Consider the following 26,565-nt stretch of genomic DNA (forward strand, 5'->3'; position numbering starts at 1 on the left):
TGATACCTCTTGAAGTAAGTATCTTTGGCCACAAATAGATCATTGCCCTATTTGAAAAGTTCCTAGTGGAGTGTAGCCAGTTTTGACTGGCTATATATACCTAAGCTGGCAAATCAAGCAACCTCTCAGCTTTTGCTTCTATATATAAAGAGGAATGATATAGAATAAATCAGCTGGACGCAGCACATGTCAAATCAGTCCTTACACCAAAATCGTTTTCTGTCTGAGTTCGATTTAGTCTACTGAGCCCGAGAAGGCAGCTATAGGAAGCCTTAACCTCCGGTCCCGAGTTTGCCTGGGATGGTCAGGCAATAGCAGGAGACAACAGGTTCTCCGCTCGTGCCGTGGTTGTTATAACGCGGTGGTTGTAACGCGGCGGTTGTAACGCGGTGGTTATAACACGGTGGTTATAACACCGCCTTTCTGCGGGGAACCCATCGCGGGGACAGCGCGCCGTGCCTCCCAAATCGTTGCGATCCCGCGCCGCCGCAAAGCTGCTCCCCTGAGAGCTTAAAACAGAGACGGGGGCTGAGCCTGAGGGCTCCCTTGGACTTTAGGGCGCTTTTCTCCTAAGAGATGCTCTTGGAAAGCCCCTGGGAGAGGGAGCAGGGCAAGCGGGGAAGGCAGCGGGGACGGGGGGGACGGGGGGCGGCTGTACCGCGGTTCGCCACCAGGTGGAGCCAAAGTGCCCGCGGCGGCGCGGCGCGGGGGGCTGCGGGGCGGGGGGGGGGCGGTCAGTGATTGGGAAAAGGGGGAAGCCCCCTCGGCCGTTTGGACGTGGTTGGGAGGATCTGAGGGTTTGGGGGGGGTTGTGCCGGGTCCGGAAAGGTAGTAGGGCTTGGGGGAGGCACCTGGGGGGGAGATGGTTGGGGGTTTCTGCCGGGGCTGGGTGACTTGGTGTTGGGGTGTGTGAAGGAGACGTCGACTGACGGGTGGTAATGTCACCGCTTCCAAAAATCCTGGCTTTCTAGGAGCGACATCAGGCCGAAATGGAATTATCCGACTTCATTTGCCTGATGTTTATCGGATTCCCTCGCCGTTTCTTCAGCCGCGGGGACTGACCCCAAGAAAAGCTCTACATTCTGGAAGTAGCTCCTGGGTTGTCATCTTAAGCCCCATGAAAATATCGATCCGCGTTTTTCAGCCCAGACTAAAACCGTAACTGTTCCTTGTTTCCTTCTTGTTTCATTTATGTCATGCTTTCTCTTGTCTGCTTGGAAGTGAATTTGTTGTCAGATGCTTCCCTGAATGGGCCTCTCAGGCCCACCACAGAGACACCAACTCGTTCGGTTTGCAGGTTCCCAGCTCAAAACCAGCAAAGATTCAAGAGCTAAAAAAAGCTTACAAGCAATTTTTTCTTCCCACACAAACACTTCCGATATCCTGAAAGGTACCTGTTATTTCCTGAAGTGAGGCTAACTGTGTAACTGTAATGCTTCAAGTAGGCAGCTGAAGTCAGACCTCCTGCACAGCGTGTAAGAAACAAGGGATAAACAAAGGGACAGATATTATGCCCTTCTGAAAATCAACTTCACAGAAAATATGCACTAAATGATACATGATAATGGGGAAGGAAATGCCAGCTGCCTTAATGAACGGTGGTAGGCAAAAACTGGAAAAATAAATTCTATAATAATCTCTTATTATATTCCCTTTGACATAAACTAATCTCGACCCAGAACAATAGTGTTACTTTCCAAGAGAAAATAACCGAGATGCAGCTATAATCATGATTGAGTCCAATGCAAAGTGGTTTGTATTTTCTCTTTGTTGTTAAAATTTTGCTTCATCTGGTAAATTCTGTGGAAAAGATGGGAACAGGGGCAGCAACTTCTAGCTGAGGCAGAAAGAAATGCCAGTTGCTGCCTCTTGGTGGCTGGGAAGAAGCTGCTGAACTTCAACCCGATGTATTGCCTTTCTGCTGAAGTCCCAAGGAGCACCTGCAATGCTTTGGGAGAGCAGGAGGGTACTTGTGTTTCGCTTCAGCTCCCAACTCACTGAACAGCCCAGAAAGCAGCCAGACACTTACTTTAGGACTGGTGGGCACTTCATCCATTTCATTAGGGATGACTCAAGGGTGAGGTCTGCGTTTCTGCTGTAAGGATGCATGTGTTATTACCTCTGTTGGGTTTCTGAGCAGCTTACTTGCTTTTGCATTGCTCAGCTCTGCAATGGCAATGAATAAAAAAAAAAAAAAAAAAAAAAAATGGAAATCCTTGAGAAACATCCTCATCTAGAAAGAGCAGATGGGTGAGGAAGATTCTCCCCCCTACTTACCAAAAGCTGCTGTACACCACTGTACTGCTAGAGTCTTCCCTAGGTCCTCTCCTAGGCAAGGAGGATGTAAGAACCTCTACCAAGAGCCCAGTCAGTCCCCACCTAAATGGTAGTTATGGAAGGAGTCTGCACAGTTGGTGTGGTTGTGTATCCCTTCTACAACTCCGTGCATTCCTGTCTTACCCACCTGGTGCTATCCAAGACCCTTCATCAGGTGAGGAGGTTGCAGATTAAGTATGCAAGCTCTGGATGCAACTGCAGAAGCGTGTGTGTGTATATCTGCAAGCAGGGCTTTGTTTGGCTCGTTCCTCCAAACAAACAGAGTTCATGCTAAGAAGCTTCCACAGAATGTATTTATAACTTTGTGGGTTTGCTTGTGATCTGGCACCTTTTAAAGTCAAAAGACTACTCTGCCCTTTATAAATCTTTCCATGACCTCTTAGTGCCTAAGATATGGAAGCTTAAAACTGTGGCTGAAGGGAAGAAAAGTAAAATGTGCTCTCACAAGGTGTGTGGCAGAGGCATGTTCTTTATTTCTGTGTCTTTATTCATAAAAATGCAATGCATGCTTTACTATACATTATTATACATAGTTTTTATTCTGTGATAAATATAATTAAAATATCAAACAGAGAAACCCAGAAAAAGCCAGACTGGTTGAGATCAGTGGTTAAACCAGTATCCTGTCTCCAGCACTGGCTGGTATCAGATGCTGTAGATAAAAGTAGAAGAAACTGTATAGTAGCCTGTTATGAATTAACATGCCCAGGAGAGAAGTTTCTTCCTGACCCTCATCAGTTAGTGGTTGACTTATATGCCAAAGCATACATTACTATACATGCTCACATATTTATATCTATCCATACCAAGAAGCATGTGACAAAATGCTAAATCAGACTCCAGGTACTTTCACTTACAGGAAAGTCATTACGAGGAAAGAATTTTTTTCACTGCAAGCGGCTCACACAGTACATAACAGGGAGAGGGAAAGGCAGCTGAGATTCGCAGCTTAATATGGGAAACTACTTTGCAAACAGCACCTGAAATATGCACCTTTTTGAAGATGTTTTGGGGATTTTGATTACACGTCTCAGTAGTATCTCATCCCTCTGCGTAGCTTTACTTATGTGATTAAGCAAATACTTACATGTGTGTAAGTACTTGTGAAGTGACCAGTTAAGCAGATTTCACGTTAGATATTCCTTTTTTCTGAAAATCATAGGATCACAGAAAAAGGGTTGGAAAGTTCAAGGCAATGTTGACCATTCTGTATCACTCCTGACAGGTATCTTCTCCAACAGGTTCCCAGGAGCCACCACCCCAGGGATTACAAACCCCACAGATCTGTCAGTGCTTCGTCTTCTTTATACCAGTGTCTCCTAATTAACTTCAATCTTTTTGGCTTCAGTTTAAGCCCATGTTTTCCTGTCCTACCCACCAGATACAGACAACAGATTGTCCCTCTCTCTTGAATTGCAATTTTTGTGTTTGAGAACTGTGTCTTTGTTTCCTAGCCCCCTTTTGGACTGAAACACCTTATTTCCCTACTTCCTCACTGACATGTTTTCTAGATCTCCAGATTCTTTTCACATTGTTCCATATCTTTCCCAAAGCGTGATGCCCAACATCAAATAAAGTAACCCAGCCAAGATCTCTCAAAGACAGAGGAGTGTGGAAGGATTACTTCACATGTCTCAAAGGTTATATTCTATTTTATACAATCCGGATGGTGTTTTTTTCCAACACCACATAAGTACTGAGACCCTTAAACATTTTCCTACATTGCTTTCCATTTTCTTTAGACTATTTCCCCAATGCCTGCCAGTGCTCAAATCCAGGATACAAGAAGATGTTTTCTACTGCAGTTACATGTGGATGCTGCTGCTGATTCAGCATATAAAATAGGCTAATTAATGAGCTTTGGAATAACCACCTCCCCCCAGGCTTGTTAATATGCTTGGTTTTACCTAAAGGGATCACATAGATTCAAAGACAAGTGCTATCAAAAGAGAAATGCAAGATACATTAAAATAATGCAGCAATACTACTATACGGAGTAAATTTCAGGAAAAAAGATTCAGCATGCTATTTTTCTTCATTAAAGGTGATGAGCTCATAAAACCTTTTAATTAGTCAGAATGATGTGAATGACTCGTCAGACCTAATTTTAGCAGCCTAAAGTTAGCCAGCATTTCCACAACAGTCATCTCATCTCCTTCAACAATAAATGGAGAGGGATGAACATTTCCAGGATAAACATGCCCTGTTGCCTTCAGCTCCCTAAAAAGCCAGAGTAAGGTGGCATGAACTCCCCTGTGAATACAGAAGAACACTTCAGTAACCACAAGGAGCCTCGACCAGTAGGCAAACACTCTAATTTTTTGGTGGCTGAGGTCAGGCGAGATAAATCCCATTTTAGGCAACCACCAATTGAGAGATAATTATTTTTATGTTAGCATGATAATTAAACACAATGCAAATTAACTGTAACCATCAGGGGAAAAAAGCATGTTGAGATATTGCTTATTGAATAATTAGAGAGATGTGCAGAGCATGGAACCTCCACATCACAGACAACTTCAAAACATTAACATTTTCCTTTCTTCCAAATTGAGCTGACAGCTGAGTTTGTTGAATTTCTCTGTGAAGGATCATTTTTACACAGTCATTTCAGATGAATAAAAATATTTCATTTTGACAAAATCACACTGTTTGGTCTCCAGATTGATCTTTGTCTTTTTAAAGAAGCATAATATACTAAGAAGAAAAGCAAGGCTGACATTCTGAAATGAAAGACGTTTTGATTTGAAATATTGCACAGCTCACTCCAAAAACATGATCTTCTCTCCGAGGCTCAACCTGATTTTGCCGATTTCAGTTTCAGACTTGAGGTCCCGTTTCGATTTCTGAACGTTGCAAATGAGCCAGTTTGGCCAGCTCTCCCAGCCATCAGAGCCACGTAACAAAACCTTCACGCAGCCCCAAGCCAGCTGACATACCGCATACCTCAAGCTGTTGAAGGAGTGGCAGTTCTGGGAATGGCTCACCGCTAGGAAATGAGAAAAGCTCTCCAGGATCCCACTGTGGATCCCACACGACTAGGCAGGGTGTAAGCAGGTTTCCAAAGCTACCCAGTAATACTGGGTTCAGCTATTCTTGCCAGTTCGCTCCTTCCTACAAGGAACAGCCCCATAGATTCCCCAGCGTAGCCCTGGCATGAGGGCATCATTTGAACCGCTGGCGAGGCGCAATGAAAGAGTAATCGTTTGTTGTGATGGTGGGGGAGTTTCAGAGCCTCCTAGAGAGACTGGGAACTGGCCTTCCAAATAAATTAGGCAGCTTTGAAAAATCTGACCTAGAGGGCACACTACATTGTTTTTGTTCCCTGCCTAGATCATTATCTACGTCTGGGTATGTCCAACATTGGTCCCTGCAGGGTAATAAAGTTTACAATAAGTTTGCTCGAGTACGGTAGCTGTCTAGTCAACCCAAATGTAAGCTGTTTTCTTGTGCCAATGCTAATCTGTTACTGATACCCATGCTAACCAGTATGAAGCGCCTTCTAGCAGCTCAGCAATGTATTACAATGCGGGCATGCTGTCAGCGAGGTTTATAACATAAATACTTGGGCATATGAGTTCATTGTTTATATTCTAAAAGCTATGCTGGGAGAATTTGTTGGAAGTGACTTGAATTGCGGTAAAAAAGCTAGACTTGGGACTCTATTGATAGACTACTCAAGGTCACAGCTGCTTTCTGATAAGGAATTTCTCCAGAAGGCTGATTGACAGCTGTCACGAGGTCTTCTGGATCTTCACAACTAGTGATGAGAGCAACTGCGCTAAATGACTTTTGGTTAGTACTAAATGACTTGATCTCCAGTGCTGACGTCTCTGCTGCTTTTTCCCGCGTCTTCTCGGTTCGGCTCCATTCTTGCTCCTTCCGATCCAGTTGCATGGCACTGCAGTGAGGAGCATAAACTTCCGTGGTTTCTTCAAACTGTAAGCAATCCACCTTATAGTATTTTTTCTTTACATGTAAGACATCGTTAAACCTATGGCCCCAAAGAATCTCTCTGGGGACATACGAGCTTCTTGACTGATGTGACGTTCCTGTTGAATCACCTGTGTAGACAAATGTGACCAAGATTTCAAAGTTGTCCTTGGCCAGAGCTTTCCGGTCGAGACCATACAAGGGGCTCTCGCTATCAATTTCATGTACGACTGTCACTGGTGTAACGAGTATGATCTGGTCATTTAGCAACTTCAAGTCCTTGTATTCCATCGTCATTCTCCCCTCCTTGTCTTCCTTGTAGCGCAGAAGCTGAGCTCGTACAGAGCCCTCAACCATGTGATTTGGCCGGAAATCCCCAATGCGCCACATGAGGCAAAATTTATCATCTCTTAAGCCAACTACAGCATAGTAGCTGAAACGAATGGTTTGAGCTCTTTTTCGAGCTGTGGCCATTTTAGCCAAGGCTGCTCCGATTATGAAGGTGTCAATAATGCAGCTTAATACTGACTGTAGGATAACCATGAGGATTGCAACAGAGCACTCTTCTGTAACACAGCGGTAACCATAACCAATGGTCGTCTGGGTTTCGAGGGAGAATAGGAATGCTCCTGTGAAGCTATGGACATTTGCAACACAGGGGGTTATTTCTTCATCGTTGAATAAATCTCCATGCTGGATTGCTATCAGCCAAAAGACTAGTCCAAAGAACAACCATGAAAGAACATACGACAATGAGAATATCACAAACATATGGCGCCACTTGATGTCCACCAGTGTGGTAAATATGTCCACTACGTAGCTCTCCCATTCCCCAAAGATGTGTTTGAAGTACACGTTGCAGCTGCCATCCTTGTGGAGAAATCGATTCTGCAATCTTTTCATCCCCTTTTCAGGGCTTTCTTGACAAGTGCCTTGGTAACTGATCTTATTTCCCTGTATGTTTACAGGCCTATAGCAACCACTCTGCTCAGTCATCTTTCTCATATCTGCCTCGTGGAATCAGTTTACAGAACACACTTGTGGTCCCAGTGGCTATTTGTTTTCTTTGTTCATTAGAAATCTATGAAATAAAAGAAAGAGTTTATTTTTGGTTTAATTTCCTGTGCCAGAACTGTGTAACACCAAATCTAAATACATTCACTCTGTGGCCATCATGAGCAATTTTCTGAAGAGCACAGACTCTGACATTCATTACACAGCATAGCTCAAAAACTTAGGCCTGGAAATATGAGGCAGCTAGCAATTCGACTAGCAAAAAATGTCCATATCAATAGTAAAATTTGGTATGTAGATGAAAACAGAAATCGAAAACCTTTGTGATGACCCCACTGTGAGTATCTCTCCCAATGTTCTGGTGAAGTAACATTCAAATCAGGATGGGCTTTCATGAACAGTCACAGGAATGGCATGAACCCTCTTAAAGTTAGCCAAATATCTGAGGTAGTTAATTATTTGTTTGTTGCATGTTTGTTTTCCTCCATTAGAAGAAATGTCTCGGAAAACACCCTCATTTAGACATGAGACTTCAGTAGCATGAGCAGGCAAGTTCAGTCCTAATGTGTTTTAACCAGAAAACGTATCAAACGCACAATCATTCATCATTATTTGTGTTTCAGTATTGCCCAGAAAAACCTGGTCATGGAATTGAACTTTACTGGGCTAGTGCTACAGAGACATATTTGTTCAATTTGTAGAAAAGTATTTACATTTCAAGTGAAAAAGAAACCTCTCTGAGGTCCTGGAAACCCTCTCAAATCATTCCTTAAAACAAACAAACAAAAATAATCCGGCTGCCAAACTGTATTTAAATTTTTATTAATAAGTTTGAAAGAAACATGCTGTATGTTAATAAAATTCGTGGATGACACAAATTTAGGAAGTGATGCGAATTAGGAGATTCCTCTGTCGGATCGGAGAAAAAAATGGATGTCTTTGCAGATTGCAACCATATGAACTTCAGCAGTACGAAGTGCTAGGCTATACGTTTAGTGACTAATAACAAGAACTTATGTTAGAAACTGAGACCTCATCAAATGGAATCCAATAAAAAAGGAAAGACTTAGCTGAAGTAATCAGTTACAGGATACTTATGAATTACTTGTAGGATACAGCACTGAAAAAGGCAAATGCCTTTTCCTGCAGGTCTCCAGCTCATTCTACAATATCCCAACCGCTAACACATAAACCACTGACAAGTCAGAAGTGATAGGGTACACAGCTAGAACAATTCAAAATTTTTGCCATAGATATCTCTGATATCTAACTGATATTTCTGAAGGAAAAAAGCTAATATTTTTGAGGAAAACCTGTTGTTATTCTTCAAAAAATTTTAAGTTTTCAATGGAAAAATGACAAGTACTTTTCCCATTTTTAAGCTGGTTTCAGCTGACAAAAGTTCAGGTGTAGGTTTACAATGAAGCCAACATATTAATGGAAAATGAATTCAAAAAAAGTTTCCTAGTGGTAGCCTTTTTCCTCAGCTCTTCATTCACATTGCCTGAGTATAAATGACTGCACACACTTCAAGGCAGAAGAGAGTCAGGCCCATAGAGTGTAATATATATTGGATGGACTAGATTAACAGACCGAGAACTCTTCTCTCATCCAAGGAACAATGACAAGCATGCATAGACACTATTCCAAAAACACTTAAAAGCCAAACATAGTTTCCATTTCTTTTTTCTTTTCTTTTTTTTTTTTCAGTACAGAAATGAATGTGACATATGGTGTCGTAGCCTCAGAATGTGGCCTTCATTAAAAATCACAACATTAATGTTTCCAAAAATACTTCTTGGAATACAGTCTTTGGAAACATTCATATGACTTGCTTTACTCATAGCTTTAAACAAACAGTGTAGCCTAGTCTATTGAAGACTCTTGACCTAACATATTATAAGTCATATTTAACAACAAACAAAAACTGGAAACTGTTGAGTTATTTTTTTAAGAACCTCATAATGTGAGGTGTGAAAATGAAGCAAATTGTAATCGGGAGCCAATATAATCTTAAATAAAAAACATACTAAGGCTTATACTGTTTTTCTTATTGACTGATTCAAACTAGAGTTCCTTGAAAATACTCACAAACATCCTGGGACTCTAAAAGGGACTAAACAGTTCATGAATCAAAGACTACTGAGTTGATTCCACTCTCTGCTGTTGCCATCAGCAGATCATCATACTTCAAAAATGGTGTTTTGCTGGCACCATCTTTGGATTTTGTTGGTGCTGGCAAGAATCACGGACTGTCACACATGCAGCTATGTGGCAAAGTCCACTCTGATTTTACAGTAGTCTGTCACACACAGGAGACAACTTTGATGATGAGGCATCTTGCATTAGGAACTCTGACTCTACTTAGGGTCTCTCCTAAGTACTGGTTGTAGTAATATATGTATGCTCATGGATGTCTGTGATGGGTTTTTGACTGGTATAAATGAAGCCATGTAGTAAGATGCTAGATCGGATTTTGCAAAACAATCAAAAGTATGTCTGTAATAAGAAAGGGAATGTGATGCAGAGCTTCCTAAACCAGAACCAAATAATCTAGCCCTGAAGCTGGATGGAGTGAAAAAGAATCAGTGCAGAGCAACACTAACAGACATATATTGCTCTCAGGATCTGAGTTAATCTTTCTCCGTCGTGTTGAAAATTGGATTGCTTAGAGCCATTTGGCATTGCACAGTGGAGACGTGCCCCAGATGACCTAAAATCCCAAATGTGCTTGAAAGTCTTAGGAAATAGCCTCCTCAGCCACTCAAAAACATCTAAAAATGTTGCCTGGTATTTTGGGTGTGCTTAAAGGTAAGCCAAATCCGAACTTTTCCAGGCTACCTTTTAAAGTCTTTTGAGTACAATAATAATCATGCATCACAATTAATAACTCTTTTACATTGTCTGATGTTGCTCAGAACATTTAAGTCTAAAAAAACTTCCTTCAATGTTTCTGAATTATGTAAGTCTGTATTATGATCTGTACTTCATTCATGGGGACACTTTTAAACAGGCACGTGATTTTCCTATTCCAAATGAGAGGCAGCGAGGCTGTGAAGCCAGATGTTCATCGCTCACTCTACTGAGACACACTGCCTTTTGCAGAACAGTCTGAAGACTATTATTATTACCAAATTTTAAAGGGGAGAAGACCACGGACTTACAACCAGACTTATGAACTTCAATCTTCAGAGCCATTTCAAAAATCTTATTTTTCAAAATGGAAATATTTTACACATCCCTAAGAAAGCCATATGAATTACATTAAAGGTCCTACTACCTGGTAAAGATTAACAAAGGGGGTGGGGGAGGATTTAAAAACATTCTCTACTCACTAAAGCTCATGGATCGGTTGCTGCAAATGATTCTCAGATGTTGCCAGGAAGCGTTTTCACCTTCCTCTAACACTAACACACAAACCCTTGCCCTTTTTTTGTTTTGCTTTTACTTTCCATGGGTTTTTTTCCCTTTATTTCTGGGCATGTTTGTACACATCATGAGCCTCCTCTTGCATACTGTTCTGTTGTTCAGAGGAGGAAATGTGCTGAAATTTGCAGTACTTTTGCTAAACATTCTTATAAATGTATTCTACCACTCCCCAATAAAAACTTATCAGAGATAAAAATGGAGCAGTGAAGTTAGGCAGGAAGACAGAAATAGAGAAATCTGAAAGATTTCATTAGGGTAAACGTCAGAGAGGGTTCAGAAGTTCTTCTAAAGCATACATATATCAGACTCAAAGTTCAGAAAATCAGCATACATTCTTAATTATCTAAGCCAAGGTTAGGATCTGACTGTGTTGGATACTGAAACATGCTCAGGGACATACAGAACTGCTCTACAAACCTGTGTTCATGGGGTCTGCATATTGAACCCCAAACTGGTATCTTTGAAAATTTCACCCCAATTAGATATGGGAGAAAGGGAAGTAAATTCCTGTATTTCAAAGGTCATAAAGCAGTGCAGTGGCAGAAATAGGAACAAACCCAACACACAGCGAAGAGCTACCACAAAGCAAACACTAGCAGAAGAAAGCCTTTTTATCATATTTATCATTTTCATCTAGTTCCTCCTGAATAGAGATGCTGTACCAGAAGAACTCAAACTCTCGATTTTCATCAACTTGCTCAGAACAACAGTACCTTAAAAGCCTTAAGCATTAAGTTTAGCCTTTTGAAGGCTTCCACTAAATGTAATTGTCAATTTAATCTTGATATTTGAGTTTAGGGCTCAGTGTTTTATGAGGATAATCCCTATATTGCACCTTAACCTAATACCTAACAAGTTGTGGCTACGCCCATTTTATGACTATATTTTCCCATTATGTAAACAAGCAGGGGTGAATTTTTGTTCAGTGACAACTTCAGTCAACAGCCTGTTTGTAAAACATTAAGAAAAACAATGTGAAGATCTTGGTTCCAGAATAATGCTGTTCTGAGATTAAATCAAAAAGAAAACAACTCGAAACCTCCAAATGAAATTGGGTACTCTCACTCTAACCCCACACAGATGGAAGTGGATCTCTCTCTCTAGCATTGGTTTAGCAATCACCTCAGTTTCCTGCTTCATTTTGGAAATGGTCTGAAAGGTTTCCAGTTTTAGTCATTGTTGTGTAACCCTGGAAGACTTTCAGCTCCGAGACCAGAAATGTGACAAGTAAAAACCTTTTGAGCTGCTTTGGAATTGACTCAAATACTTGTTCCTTTAAAAAAAAAAAAAATCACCACCCACAAAATCTAAATAAATCTATTACAGGACAGCATTGAGACTCTTCCTTCCTTCTTTCTTTCCTTCCTTCCATTCACTCTTCTTTGCAAAGGGACTTAACTTCTCCTGATACTTACAGGCAGTCTTTCTGCTTCCGATAGGTAATCCCCAGAGCAGGGTGGGCACACATCATGATTCACCGTTAATGTGTCTGATATCATGAGCACCACATGACTGCCCCACCACGTTGTTTGCCAGCCGTCCCCAACAGGTATGCTTCAGGACACGTGAAACTGGGCTTGTAAATCTACTGCCTGCTTGGCTTGTAAGTCTGAACACCCTTAGCCCACAAGATAGATTTGCCTTTATGGTGCAAAAGCTTTCACTCGTCTCCTCTGGCAGAACAAAAAAGCGCGATCATGTCACGGTTTCAGAAAGCGTCAGATATTCTTGGTCTCTAAGGTCAGACCTGAGAGCCTGATAAGCACAACTTTATGTTACAAGTGGGTTTTTCTGTATTTATTGCTCCTCGTCTCAGCTCAGGTCCCCACAAATGACTAAAGGGCATGTCTACAAGGGGAGAGGGAATGCAAAATCCCCTACGCTGAACCTGGAGCCAGACGTCTAGGGAGCAAGGATGTAGGAGAGGGGTTCCCACCACAGAGCATGACCCAGAGCACTTTCAGATCAGTGCATGCCTTTGTGCTGACCTTACAGGAGTGGAGCACACCCCAACAGGAGCTTCAATCACAGAACTTTCTTACATCCCTAGTAATGTCTTTGAAGCCACCGGAGCGAAGCTTTTAAATGGCTCAGCTTTCCCTTTAAAATAAAAGTTTCGTTGTTCACATCCCTTCAGCTTAGATGACTGAGTGCAGCGGAGGTTGGTAGGGCTGCAGTTCACCAACCAGCAACAGGACTCTCAAATTGTAACACACAATTCTGCAAGCATCCCCTTACAAGTAACACCTTTCCTCTCTCCATCATTTTGTGTATATAGATCTTGCAACCGCAGAAAAGAAGATTGCAAATACAGAAATAAAAGAAAATTTTGAATAGGCTAAGCTCAGAGCTGGAGAAAAAGGATATTTCTTAGACATCTTATTCAATACCTCTGTACAGAGACAAGACCTAAAGTCAATATAAAAGTGTTTGTTTATTAAACATTTTAAAAGATAGACATAAATAGCACAGAGCAGCAGACCTTTGCATAGATTTTAAAGTCATGCAATAGTGCTGTAATCTTCACTGGAACAACTCACAGTAACAGATATATTGACATTTAATTCATCTAAGTGAAACCAGATCTCCTTAAAACAAAACCAAAAAAAAAGAAAAAGACAGACGTTTGGTCCCTTAAGTTTGAGAAGACAGACTCTGAAAGTTGCTCCTTGACGAAGGCTGGTTGCCTGTTTCAGAGCCACAGGACAGGTTAAAAGTGAACCAGCCCCCTGCTTACCACTCAGAGCAATTCCCAAAATCTGTAGAAAGCTGAAAATGTCTATTTTAATTTATTCGCACTGTATGCACTGCATGGTTTTAGCCAGGAACAAGCAGTGGAAACACTGAAATACCACGAGAAATGGAAAGTGCTGGCAACTTGAAACTCTTGATTTCGGGCCTCACTGCCATTCTTTGTCTCAGACAATTTGGCAGGGGTAAAACCTAAAACTGTTGACTCTCTTCCTCTTTTTAACCCTCAGCTCTCAGCAGCTCCTGTACCAGGGTTACCAGACAGCGTGCACTCGACAGCACCTTGCCCACACCAGCCTCCCCTAGAGCAGACGTGGGAAGAGCTGAAAAGATGTATTTTATATCCAGTCTTCTTCCTTTGGAAATCAGTAGCCAACCTATTCCTTACTTCAGCAGGCAGAATCCCCTGGGCTTTAATGCAAGTTAGCTGTGAGGCAACTGAATACAAGTGTTAGTGCTAATTATCATTTCCTCCTCCCTCCTCCCCTGACACACTGATGTCTGCGCCGACGCACAGTGAAGGTTTATTCCAATAGTTCTGCAGATGTGTGCAGTGGGATTTCTCCACACATTGAACCTTATGGATTACATTCAGCCTACAGAGGCACAGAAAAATGCTTCGAGGAACTTTTCCACCAGATCTTGTTGGCAGGGAACAGTAGAACAGTTTGTTGCAGCTCTTAATAGACATGATGTAATATAACAATGTATTCAACAATAGGTAAGTGGCAGGTCATGAACAATGATGGAATCAGATTAGATAATGCTGACCACTTCCATTTAACAGAGCCAACACCCTCGGCTCTGTTATTTGCCGCAATTCAGTGCTGTTATATCTCTTCTCAAAACACAACAGGTTATTAATAATGTAGGATTTTGGGGACAGGCAAGAGCTGATATTCTAAAAGGGTTCTTCTAGTCTCAGGGGCTGTTTCCTTTACGTCACATTGTGCAGTTCTGCTTCCTGAGGCAGAAAGTGTACTCCTTTTTTTTTTCCTGTTTTCTGGAGTACATTGTAACCCAAATATCCAGGGAAGGGCACTGTGACATAAGAACACAGAGTCACTGTCTTTCCAGTTATGCTCTTTATTCAGGTATGTCTGTAGAATAAGAAAGGTAGAGATACGGGGCTGCACTTCTTGGGCCACCACAATTAGCTCCTGCAGTCCTGTGTACTTTGGTGCTCCCTGGTCCTGCAGCTCTCTGGCTGTGCACACATAGCAAAAACAACTGAGAGAAGAAAAGGTTATGTGGTTTTAACCAAAGGGTTATGTGAAGATCAGAGAACCCCTTATATTGCCTGTGCAAGTTTTAATCCTGCCAATTCAAAAAGCTGCAGCTTTGACAATGGAAAGCCTTGTGTTGGTGTCAATGGAGTTTGGATCAGATGCCTTGCTATTGTATTTCATATAAGGAATAGAATAAAATAGAATCCCAAGTTAACAGCATGAGTGAGCTCTGTTCAACAGATGAGAGAAGTAAGATGTGAGTAGGAAGCCTGAGGATCTCTGATTTTATTTTTTTTTCCAACACTAGTAGAAGTTTCTCTAAGATGTCGCTTGACACCAGTTATTAACTTCTAAGGGCTATCCAGGGCAGACAGGAACACTTGCAAGTTTCTGCTGATCTCAACTTTGGGCTACTGACCTCAGCAGGAATTCCACTATAATACTCAGAAGCTGTCTCATCTCACCTAATAAAATATCCCAAATGCCAATTAAATCACCAAAGCCTTTACATTTTCAAAGCTGAAGTAAGGTCTAACAGTGAAAATATCATTTTGCATTACTTCTTTGAGGAAATGGAAGGGAGAAGGAAAAAAAATCAAAATAAAACATGTAAATAAAATGAATCACATCCACTATGACCTAATTTTTTAGGAAATACCACAAAAAACCCTGCTGTCTCAGCTTACTAAACTGATTCCCAAATCAAAGCGGTTGAGATAAGTATTAGCTAAGGATCAAGTCAAACAATGTATCAGTGCTTTTTTTTTTAGGAAAAGCACCAGAAAATTCTGTGACTGACATTAACACACGCAGTCAGATAAACCAGGCAATCAAATACTACGCTTCAAGAAGTTAATTTGTCAATTATAACTAGGGTCAATAATCACTATTTACTTTTCTGAGCAGCTTTGTATGACTCTCCTTTCATTTGTGAATATAGATACAGCAGAATTCCACCTCTGACATGCCTAAATATGATTTTCTCTCTACTCTGGTAGAAGATATCATGTAGCTCCTGTGACTGGAGCTGCTCAGCCAAGGCCCATAGTCCTAGATGGCATCCTGACTTTCAGGTTCTTCAAACCAAAACACGCTTCCACATTTGTCGGCCTATATATGTCACCACTTTTTAAAAGCCTGTGAAATATATTAAATCGTTTCAGAAGTCAGAGGCCTGATCCAAATCCTACTGAAGTCAGCAAAGGGGTTGTCTTTGATTTCTTGTTTTGGATCAGATCTAGCTGTTGGGTTTCTTAGTATCACCACAGGCAGTATTCATCGTTGCTCTTCAAAATTGGCTTGGCTTGCTGGAATTACAGCAATACTTTCTAAGGAACAAGGGCTTTTTCAAACCTTCATTTTCTTTGGTTCACAGATTTTGGCAGAATGTTGACTTTCCATATTGTTACTTAACTCCGCTGAGGTCTATAGGAAATTTGGGAATGGGATGCTTCTTTCAGAGATGGCTTTCATCACCTTGTAGAGCAGATGGCTGAACCTCTGTGTACACATCCTCATGAGCCCCTGTCTCAGCATGGCTGCATGTGATCTGGAAAGGCAGGTTACTCTGAGAACTCAGTAGCTGTTTTTTCAGAACTTATACTCAGCATGGTGTTGGCCACCCTTGTTTTCAACTGTCATTCTCTTCCCAAGTTCAGTGGTCTAAAAACAGTATGTTGCTGTTTTGCAAGTCAGATGATTAAAATAATGTAGAAGTGGAAAATCACGTGTATGTGTGTGTGTTTGGACCATACATTTAAGAATTTTCCTTTTACCTTAGCGTGCAGGCTGCATAACTTCATTTCTGGTCTCTTGAAGCTGTCCCACAGTTTATTCCTGATCAGCTGAGTGAGTTTCTGTACACAGCGATTAGTATTTTAGGAAATATAAAGATAGGCAGAATCTCCTCTTAAACCTTGTCTCTTCTCCCCCAGCTTTAACACATCATTAGATAAGTTACTAATTCCTCTAAAGATAGGAACATTCATCCTGAATCAGAGTTGAGTTTCATTCGTGCCAGTGCCTACTCTTTAATGGTGGTCCACATCAAATATTTAATGGGCTAAACTTTGTTCATCATTTATGGCTCCATATACAAAGTTTCTCCTCTCCACTCTATCCAAAAACATGTGTAGCAGACAGATTTAGTGCTTAATTCTTAAGATCCTTTTCAATATTTGCACCAATACTAACTGTGACACCCTGATGAGTCATTACCCATATCAATATCCCATTCTCTGGAATATACCACTCTGTATCAGCGTTTCCCAGATCTAATCCTTCTCTTTTTTCATGTCCTCTCACTGTCCTGCTTCTTAGAGTTGTCTTTTGGGCATATTCTGAATTCTCAAAGGTTATTGAGTGAATATAGCTTTTATTCTTGCTGTGCTCTTGCTTTCCACACTGTGCATATGGCATTCATTGCAACAGGCACTGAAAATGGCTTTCACAATCCACCTTACACAATTTAAAAAGATACTTTTCATGATGGTGAAAGCCTTAAATCTTGACCTTGTTTTATTTTTTATTTGATTTGTGTTGACTACTACTAACATTTTTAATGTAATTTCCTAAATATTTTCTTCTTTGGTTTTGTACCCATGTTTCAACCACTGTATGTCAAGCTTGCACTTGCCAAACTGGTTTGTCAGTAAATCCCAATGAATTCTTCCATGGGCTCCCCAAGGAATAGACCCTTCAATACTAGGCAATCAGTTTCTTCAGCTCCTGGAGGGCTGGACAGGAATCCCAGGCAAGGCATGTGGGATAAGGACAATCTACAACCTAAGGCATTGGGTCTAAATCTAAGAAAAACATTCATGCATATGTTTAACTATAAGCACATAATAAGAATGAACATAAGACTTCTTCAACTCTTCCTGAGACTGCAGCCAGAGAGGTGAAATACTTGTTGAAGGCTTTACAACAAACCACTGGAGGAATGCAACAAACTGGTTTCTCAGCCCCATCATAATGAATTTATTCAATCAGCAAATCCTCAGCTGTCTAAGGGAAAGTTAATACATTATTTTTTATTCAAAATACCAAACTGTTTCCAAAAATGGCAGTGCTTATTTTTTATATATATATATATATATATATATATATAAAAGTTGCCTTTAATAAAAAAAAGTTAATTGGGGGGTAATAGGACTTTTGTCTTCCAGTGATTTGCGTAGAGTCTGTCTATGCCTCCCTCACTGCCCATGATCTGTGCCTCTATGGTTGCCCTTTGCGTGGAATATTTTCACTCAGCAGCACTACTAACTAAACGAGCTACTTATGGGAGGTTCAGCTCATTTCAAGATGTTTGTGATGACCTGTTCAGTCAGCTGTGTTTTTCCTGTTTCACTTCTCAAAGGCAAACACTGTGAACAAGCGAGCAGATCTTATCAAGACGATGTTAACAAAAAGACATCAAATAAAAATCTGTTATATTACAAATGTCAACACTCACGAAAAAGATATCTAAGCTACAGTAGAGTTGATTTTATTGCCAAAGCAATTCCCAAAGCTTGTTTTGAGAAGAAACTTTTGTGTTTTTCCTTATAGGTGCTGTGGACCTGTGAAACAAATGTCTGTCTTGTTTATTACACATTAACTTTACAGGGGTGCTGTCATCAGAGACAGCAGCATGCCTAAATAGAATTTCACACTCTGGTTTGAAATTTCCTTTCACTGGCCCCCAATCCACTCCGAATCAGTTGGGAGTTACATAAATGATTGGTCAACAAAATTCAATTCAGAAGCGATATGCCCAGCCTAAGTGGGAGATGTTTTATCCTATATTTTCCCTAGGTCATTTTTACTCCTGTTTTCACTGAGTAAAACTGATTAAGAGCATCACTTTCTCCTGCCACAAAGCCAGAGTCATTCAAAAGTCACACAAATCCGTAGGTGATTAATTAAACTGCAAATCACTATCAAGGCCTGACAAGCTGCGAATCACATGAGCTTGGACTGGTGGCATTCTTCCTCTGGAACATTTTGTATAGTGCTAAGCTGTATTCACTTCATAATGAAAAGATCTTCAGGGAATGAAGTCTGTGAAAAACATAAAGTGGTGTTTCCCACAGAAAAAGCAAGCCCCACCACTTGGGTGTCTTAGTCTGGGAGCAACTGCAATGCTGATTACACTCAGGAGAGAAAGTACAGATTAAGGAGACTAAAAAGTAACCTAAAAGGTTCTGGAAGGAAGCCAGAAGTACTGTAACAAAGGGAAAGCAATCTGAAAACAATAATGTCCCAAAACATCCTGCAGAAAGAAGCAAGGATGAATCTCCAGTCCATATGAGTGCTAGATAGATGAAGTTATCTCCAGCTACTGCCAGCACAAACATCATTTACGGAGCTTGACAGCTGCACAGCAATTAGGAGAGGAGCTTGTGTTTACTTGTGTTTAAAGGCAGAAGCGGCAAGTGGGTTCCAGCAACATTATGACGCGTGTTGATAATTATGATATTATGCCATTGATTTGGTCTTCGGGTGTTTTTCAAATCAGGGTTTCAGATCTCTTTGTTCTCCTGTGTAAAATTCAGCTTTGAGGTCATTCTTCGCCTTACACACCCTTGGCTGTTTATGAACATCCTCACAAACTCAAAGCCCATTTCCCATTGAGGAAGACAAGAAACAGGTTGTGTCATTGTCTGGCTCAATTGTTCTTCATAACTACTTAATAATTCCAAAGAGAGGCATACTTACTAGCTTGAAGTTTTATTGTTGTAAAAGCCTCATATCAACAATGAAAGGATATGCATGGTACCAGACAAATGATTGAGGAGAATCTGCTTTTCATATTAAAGGAACATGAATGAGAATGACATCCATCTATTTGAAAGGAAAATTGGTAGAAGGTTCAATGGGGTTCCCACCTATAATGAAAGTTGAGGGCCATTTCTGCTCTCTTGTCACCAAAACAGATGGCTCTAGACACCTATGTGTGACAGCGATCCCCTACGGACATCCCAAAGGATGCCAAGCCAAACCTTTTAAGCTTTTGGCTTTGGGGCAGAGGGGCAGACCTTGGCACCCTAACCTGACATTTCCTTAAGGCTGCAGGAAACACGTTCTCCTGTCCTGATCTTATGCATTGTTGCTCCTAGCTGTGGCTGCATTTTATTAGTTTAGACAGCACTCTGGGATCTTTCAGAATAAAAGGATCGTTATTGCAGAAGTTGGAAAAATGTCAGCAGAAGGGATGAAATACTGCCCCATGCCCTTGCCATGCTGAACAGGGAATCTTTTCTTCCAGTGTTAGTTTAGGACTTAATCCTGCAAGGTCTTGTCTGTCAGCAAATACAATCAGGTTTAAGAGCATGAATAACCATCCTAGAAATCACTGGAAACTATTTTGTTAGTGTAAAATTAAGCAACTGCAGAAGTTCTGCAATAGACTTGGACCAGAGTACTCAGCACCCTGCAGAAATGAGCCTTTAGTTCTTAGAACCATTTATTGTGTCCAGAGCAGCCATTCATTAGGGCTTTGTGCAGAGGGGTTGAATTTCACTCACTTGGAAGATATTCTTTCTAACCCCCTGAGACACAGAGACTCTTTGGTTGATTTGGAAAACAAAATGATTAATGACATTTTACAAGTTTTTCCACTAAACAGATTTCAGTTGAAGTCTGTCACAAGCTAAAGAATTTGCAGGAATAGTGTCAATCTGATGACATAGTGGCAATAAATCCTATTGTACTGGATTACGTTTTTACCCATTAAAATGCTTTGACCTATTGTCATCCAAGTAGAACCACATTCCACTGGCTGTTCAAAAGGTTCTGATTTCACTCTCGATTGTTACCGGGGAAACTGCACCTCAATCCAAAACTCTGCCGCACCAATCATTTGACTCAATTTGAATGGACTCATGTAGATAAAGCAAAGCACTAATTACTTATTCCCATTGAAAAAGTCTAAATCAAATCTTTCTGAGACCTGAATAACAGAAACTTATAGAAGTTGTTTGAGGGTTACTTGTTTTTTTGTATGAGGCACCAATTGCCTCATTTCTTTGGGGAATAGCTAGCTGTGGCAACAAAATACCATGAAAAGATTAATATTCTTAGTCTATCCAAAGCAAGACTGCACTAGAAATCTCACCACAGGCCACTCCTGGAAAGAGTTCTCACTCAGTTGTGGAAAACTAAAAGGATTTTCATTAATAGTCAAACAGCTGGTTAAGGCTTGCGAGTGGAAATAGAAATATTTGAATTTTCCCATTGAGATTTCTGGTGGAAAGTAGGCTGTGTTTTATGGCATCTACTTTTATATGTACTAAGTGAATATCATCTCAGTTGTTCAGTTTTGTCTTAATATGATCTATCTTTGAGTGGGAGAATGCCAGTTAGAAAATGTGCATGTTCTCCCATAGCTGCTAAGGATCAGCATTTCTTGGACAGCAAAATGGGCCATCTGGCCATGTCAGAAATCAGGTCAGTAAAGTCAGCTCGGGTCTGACCACTGCCAGCATGCAGGCTTGCAAACAACAAGGTGATCCTCATGCTGCAACACAGAATCAATGCCCTGATGTTGATGTACACAAAAGTAGGTGCCAATTGGAAAACAGTTTGAGAGAAAATGTTTTAAAAAGAACTGGAGATCCTTTGTGTTCGAAGTTGCCTCAGGAATGGAGATGCCTTTAGTTCTTATACATGGAAAATTTCCAGTTAGTTTTACTCTTTTAACCAGATGAGTCTTAATTTCACATCGCCTAGTGAATCCCTCTCTTGGTTTTCCTTTGGGGTGCAGGAAAACTTCTCTGAAAAATAGTTGTTCTCTGAAATTGCCTCTTTTCAGTTTGTTTCCCAGGCTGTTGATTTTTATCAAATGTCAATTCTTAGATCTTCTCAGGCTAGTATTGACCTACTATCCTCTACCATGTTGACAGCAAAGAGAAACCAAAAATTCAATGCTTCCTCAGCTGAATCTTTCCACAGGAAATTAAGGGCTGAAACGCTCTCTGCTCTTCCAATTCTCCAATCCAGCGTGTCACCACAAATAACATTTGAGTAGTTGAAGCATATTCTCCCCTGTCTGCACTCTTAAAACACGGATTTAACTGCTTTAAAAAGAGGAACCAGTGCTACTATCATGACTGCAAACTACAAAAAATGAACAGTTCCTTGTGAAAAGTAACACAATGGCTTCTTGGGTTACAGAATTGCTTCCTGCCAGACAGGACGGACAGCTAGTCTGCTTTTACAATGTAAGAAGAAAAGATGAAGAATCAAATGAAGGTCTTATCCCAATTTAAAAAGCAAACAGAAAATAAATCTGAGGTTGGTTTTGTTTGTTTGGCTTGTTTGTATTTATCATATGGCATTTTAATTGCACAATGGGTTACTGGAAATGGATGTTCTGTTACCAAATATTCTCACCAAAAGCTCATGGTGAGAATATTGGGCAAGAAAGGTAACTAATAAAAGAAAGAACAGCAAGGCATCAGCCAATCTAGAAAATCTTAGTCACATCAGAGAATACTGAGCGAGGTGAATTAGCAGTGTCCTGCTGAAAGGCAGAATCTTTCTCAGTATGAAGTGTTTCTCTCCAAGAACTTTTTGATCTTTCCAAGAACTATTCAGAACCTTTACTGACAGAAGGGTTTCTCAGATTGCAACCTTTTTGTCTGATAAGACTTCCTTTGCAAAAGTTTGTTTCTTTAGAAACAGTTTCCTGAACAAATGACTGATACATCAGTCCCTGCTCTTTCTGCCTCCAGAATGACAGATATAGAAATCTTGGTAAGAACTTGACTTGTATTTCTGACATTTCTTCCCTTCTGTTGCAGTGCTGAGTTGTTACAGCTACACTAATGAAGCCCATCTAAAATATGGATTGCCTGGACATTGCCTGAATTTAGCAAGTTTGCAGCTGGTTAACTCTGATTGATCAACTGACATTTGCTAAGCAGTGCTAAACCATTTATCACCATGTACTATAATCTTGCATTTGACAGTACATAGATCAATTGTCTGATCTGTAGGGAGCTTGGCTGACTTAGTAGCACCAATTTTGTTACATCAGTACATTCACACTCTTTCCAAAGCAGTAATGAAACAAGTGCATCAGAATGTTTGCTCCCATTTAAAAAATGCCCATCAGCATTGTAGAATGTGGCATGTAGATGCCCCAAGCCTGCTTTGCATTCCTTTAAATCATGTAAACAAAAGGAGACAAGAGAAGAGAAGAGAAAGCAAAAAGAAGATACAAAAGTGCTGTGAGTCTTAGTGAAGTCTTTGCAGTTCATGAAAGCTAAAGAATTTTCCTCCTTTCCTTCTTTCAGTGACTAATTTCTATTACTGTAACTAGCAGTAGGAATGTTTATCCCCACCAGAACTGAAGCATTCGCTTCCTCTTCTCCATCTCCTATGGTTACTTGAAAAAGCACTTCCCTCTCCATTCTGGCTCTGGCAGGAAAGCTTATAATAATACTACAAAAAACACTATCTGTAAAAGAATTTCTTTTGTGTATTAAAAGCTTATAGTCTCACTCTGTATCACCATCCCCAAGGGGAATGAGTCAGGGGTAATAAGAAACACCAGCTCAAATTTCCCAGGAGACCACACTACCAGAAGAAAGGAAAGTGAAGTAACGCAAGGACATTGCAAACTTTTTTATAGGAATGGTCATATGGACAGAACACCTCACAGACCCCCTCCCCTTTAATCTGGATCACCTCTGTCTTCTTCCCAGGCTCACAGCTCTGTTGTGGCCGCTGCCATGGGAGGAGAGCTTCGATCCAAAACTACGGCCCAGGCACATGTATTTTGAGGAAGTTTAACAACAAGGAAGATGCAGAAGCCGGTATTAAGTAACCAAACCCCTGGCAAGGGCATCGCAACCCATGCAGTGAGCAACGCAACGATTGTATTGTCTGTCTTTGCCATCTTTCAACTTGTTCTGTCTGTTGGGTTAGTATTACTAGACAGGTTGTCTTCAGCAGGCACACCTTGGCAGTAGGAGTGGAAACCCTAAATATACAGCAAGGAAAGGAAATCCTGTCCAGCAGTTTGCCTTCTATATGACCTTCCCAGATCCTCATCTTACTTAGAAAGATATTACAGTGTTTTCAGTACAGTTTAAAATGTTTGTTCAGGATTTAGAAATATAGAAATAGGGGTACCTCTAACGTGGATGAACATAATTCTTCCTTTCTTACATTTGTTTGCGGATTTTCATGGCATACTAGGGGTCAGAATCTCTCAGCAGACTCCTTACACGTATACGTTTGTGCACAGCTACACACTCACACAGGTCCTCACGCAGAGACACTCAGATCTAACAAAACTGTGTCCATTCTTGTATTTCAGGCCTTCTCTACTAGGCCCCCTCTACTACTATTGTTCCAACAAACTGGTTGCCCAGACCAGACTCATAAGGCAAGCTCTGGGGCAGAATGATTCTTCTGACTCACACTCATTTCAGCCAAAATTTCTCACAGTCTGTAACCTTCAATTTCCTCTGGTATGAGCTGAAAGTGCCTCTGCTGGTCTGCCCTCCTAACTCAAGAATTCATGCGGGCAGTTTTACTGCACCTTAGCTTTGTTCCTCCTCCGGTAATGACAAGTTGGATAAACCCCACCAGAAACGGACAGACAGGAATGGAGGAATGTAGGACTGCCAAACTGGATCGGACCCACAGTCTGTCTGATCTTGTATCCTGTCTCCACCAGTAGCTAATACCAAATGCTCCAGGAGAAGGTGTAAGAGCCCTGCAGTAGGCAGCCTTGGAAGAATTTCCCTCCTCTAACAAGTTCTTATCCTGATCTTCAGTAATTAGAGGCTGGCTTCAGCCCTGAAATTACACAGCTTAATATCCTTCCCAAACATGTATTCATACAAGCGCTAAAGCTCTGCCTCTTTTTAATATTCAAATGAACACAAACTCGCCTTCTGAATTTCAGAGAGAGAAACTGTGTTTCCAAACAACAACTAACAAGCTGCCAGTTTACATGCAAAACACACTTCCAGTTGAACAAGATAAACAGTTTATTCCCATACAGGTTGTTTAGTTAGTTTAAAACTCTGTAAGGTAACAGAATTTCTGTTTACATGTACACACACAGAGACAAGCATAATCAAGGAAATGAGAAATGGGCTTTACCTTAAAGTCTTCTGAGATCTGAAAGAATCTCTGCTTCACTCCCTCCTTTCTTTTTCTCTGTCTCTCTCCCTCTCTCTTGCATGGCTGGACTGACAGGTTGGCAGAGCTGAGAACGACAGGTTGGGTTTGTTTTTTTAGGCACAACTCCTCCCCCTCTCAAAGAGAGAAAAAAATGCAAGACTGTTTGGGAAAAGTTCACAGAAAATCCCATCCTTTCAACACATTAGAACTGACAAGAAATACACTACATTTGGGAGCCCAGCAGTTTTCCAGGTTTTTTTCTCAAAAAGTCTCAACGTCTACTTTGCAATAAGTATGAAGCAACTAGACGATTTACACCAGGAACTAATTTGAACCCAGACCTTTCCTATTTCTCTGATAACTGATCCAACAGGTAATTATAGCCCCGTTAAGGCAGCCTTGACAAGAGGATTTTTGTAGAAGTGGAAAGGTTTTTTTGCATGCAGCACAAATTATCTTTGGGCCTTGGATTTTACCCTTGCATCCCACCACCACTATGTATAATAAAAGTCACCAGTAAATGTCCGAAGTCCTCATCTTTCCCCCAGAACCCTCTGCTGCTGCCAACCTGCCCTCACCCACAGCAGAAAACAGGTTATTTTAAACTCTTGTGCTACTCCATCCTCTGACTTGGTTGCATAGAGACCAGCTCACCTTCTGTCACTGTCACCTGAAATGTGAGAGTAATCCCAGGGAGCTGGGATGGGTCTTTAGCAGGACACATTGGCCACAAACAAAGTGGTCAGTGTAAAAAGAGGAGTATGCAGTACAGAGCAATACTATCAGTTATGTGCTTCCACGGGCCTTCCCAGGTGTTCTGGCTCACCAAGACAAAATACATTCCTGGAAACTCCTGCTACTACAAAGTTTTTTAATTCAGCCCATTCGAGAGTGTCACACACAAGATGCAGACGGCGATCTTACCCTGAGCCTATCGACAAGGTCTTCATCAAATGAACTCTGCCTGCTCCCACTTCTGTGCACCGCTGCTGCTTGTGCCTGTGCCCACCTGGCCACAGAGCTTTGCTTTTGGTTTTTTGTTAATATTTGTTAATAATTTGTTAATAAATGCCGAGAAAGAGAAGCCAAGAGGTTGGCGGCTGGTGATGGAATAGCTTCTACGCTCCCACTTTCCTGCAATCTATCAAAAGAATTGAGAGGCAAGTCTCTTTTGTGCTCTAATACTTTTCCTAAAATGGCAGTTTGGGCACAAATCTGCAATTTCTATGGCTTGTTCTCTGCGGAGTAGCTGTCTCTCCTTACCCTGCTGTTTCAAGCAAGCATACAGTAGTCTAATGACAGTCATCTGCATAAATTTGCATGACAGACTCCTTGAATAGAATCCATATCTCCTCTGGGTCAGATTTGCAGCAGGTTTATAACAATGACGTTTCAGAGACTTCCTTTACCTGTGTCACTATGGCTGGCATTACAGTATTTAGTATGCTGATAAGCAACAGCTCCGCAAAGGTGTAAGTGTTCCAAAACCTTTGGAAAAAAAGCAGTCAGTTTAATCTAACATCATGGTGAACTAGATTAGAGATGAATTCAATGGGTATCACACAAAATAAAGATGACATCATATACAATAAAGTCCAGTTCCACCTCTTGCTAGTTCAGCTTTTTCTCTTATACCAGGGGAGGGCCATGTCCGTCTATTCCAGGACCAACTTCCATTCCTCCCTAGTCTCCTGCAAAATGCATTTTCTTTCTCTCTCTTCTGTCAGGCAACTGTTCTCAATCGTGT

The 26,565-nt window shown here is 41.0% G+C and overlaps 1 protein-coding gene across 1 annotated transcript; it reads right to left on the reverse strand.

The window, feature by feature from the left end:
- Window positions 1–5,711: 5,711 nt before the first annotated feature.
- Window positions 5,712–24,889, reverse strand: KCNJ16 (potassium inwardly rectifying channel subfamily J member 16). Its single transcript, XM_075043852.1, has 2 exons — window positions 24,798–24,889; window positions 5,712–7,351 (listed from the first exon to the last, which is right to left on the reverse strand). Exon 2 carries the CDS (start codon window positions 7,273–7,275, stop codon window positions 5,986–5,988), a length of 1,290 nt encoding a protein of 429 aa, XP_074899953.1. The 5' UTR covers window positions 7,276–7,351; window positions 24,798–24,889; the 3' UTR covers window positions 5,712–5,985.
- Window positions 24,890–26,565: the final 1,676 nt, after the last annotated feature.

This window comes from Buteo buteo, chromosome 13 (genome assembly GCF_964188355.1).
Source record: "Buteo buteo chromosome 13, bButBut1.hap1.1, whole genome shotgun sequence".
NCBI lineage: Eukaryota > Metazoa > Chordata > Aves > Accipitriformes > Accipitridae > Buteo > Buteo buteo.

What these genes read in the sequence shown, in the direction of transcription:
- KCNJ16 (XM_075043852.1), bottom strand. Translation starts at nt 7,275, where the DNA reads ATGAGAAAGATGACTGAGCAGAGTGGTTGCTATAGGCCTGTAAACATA.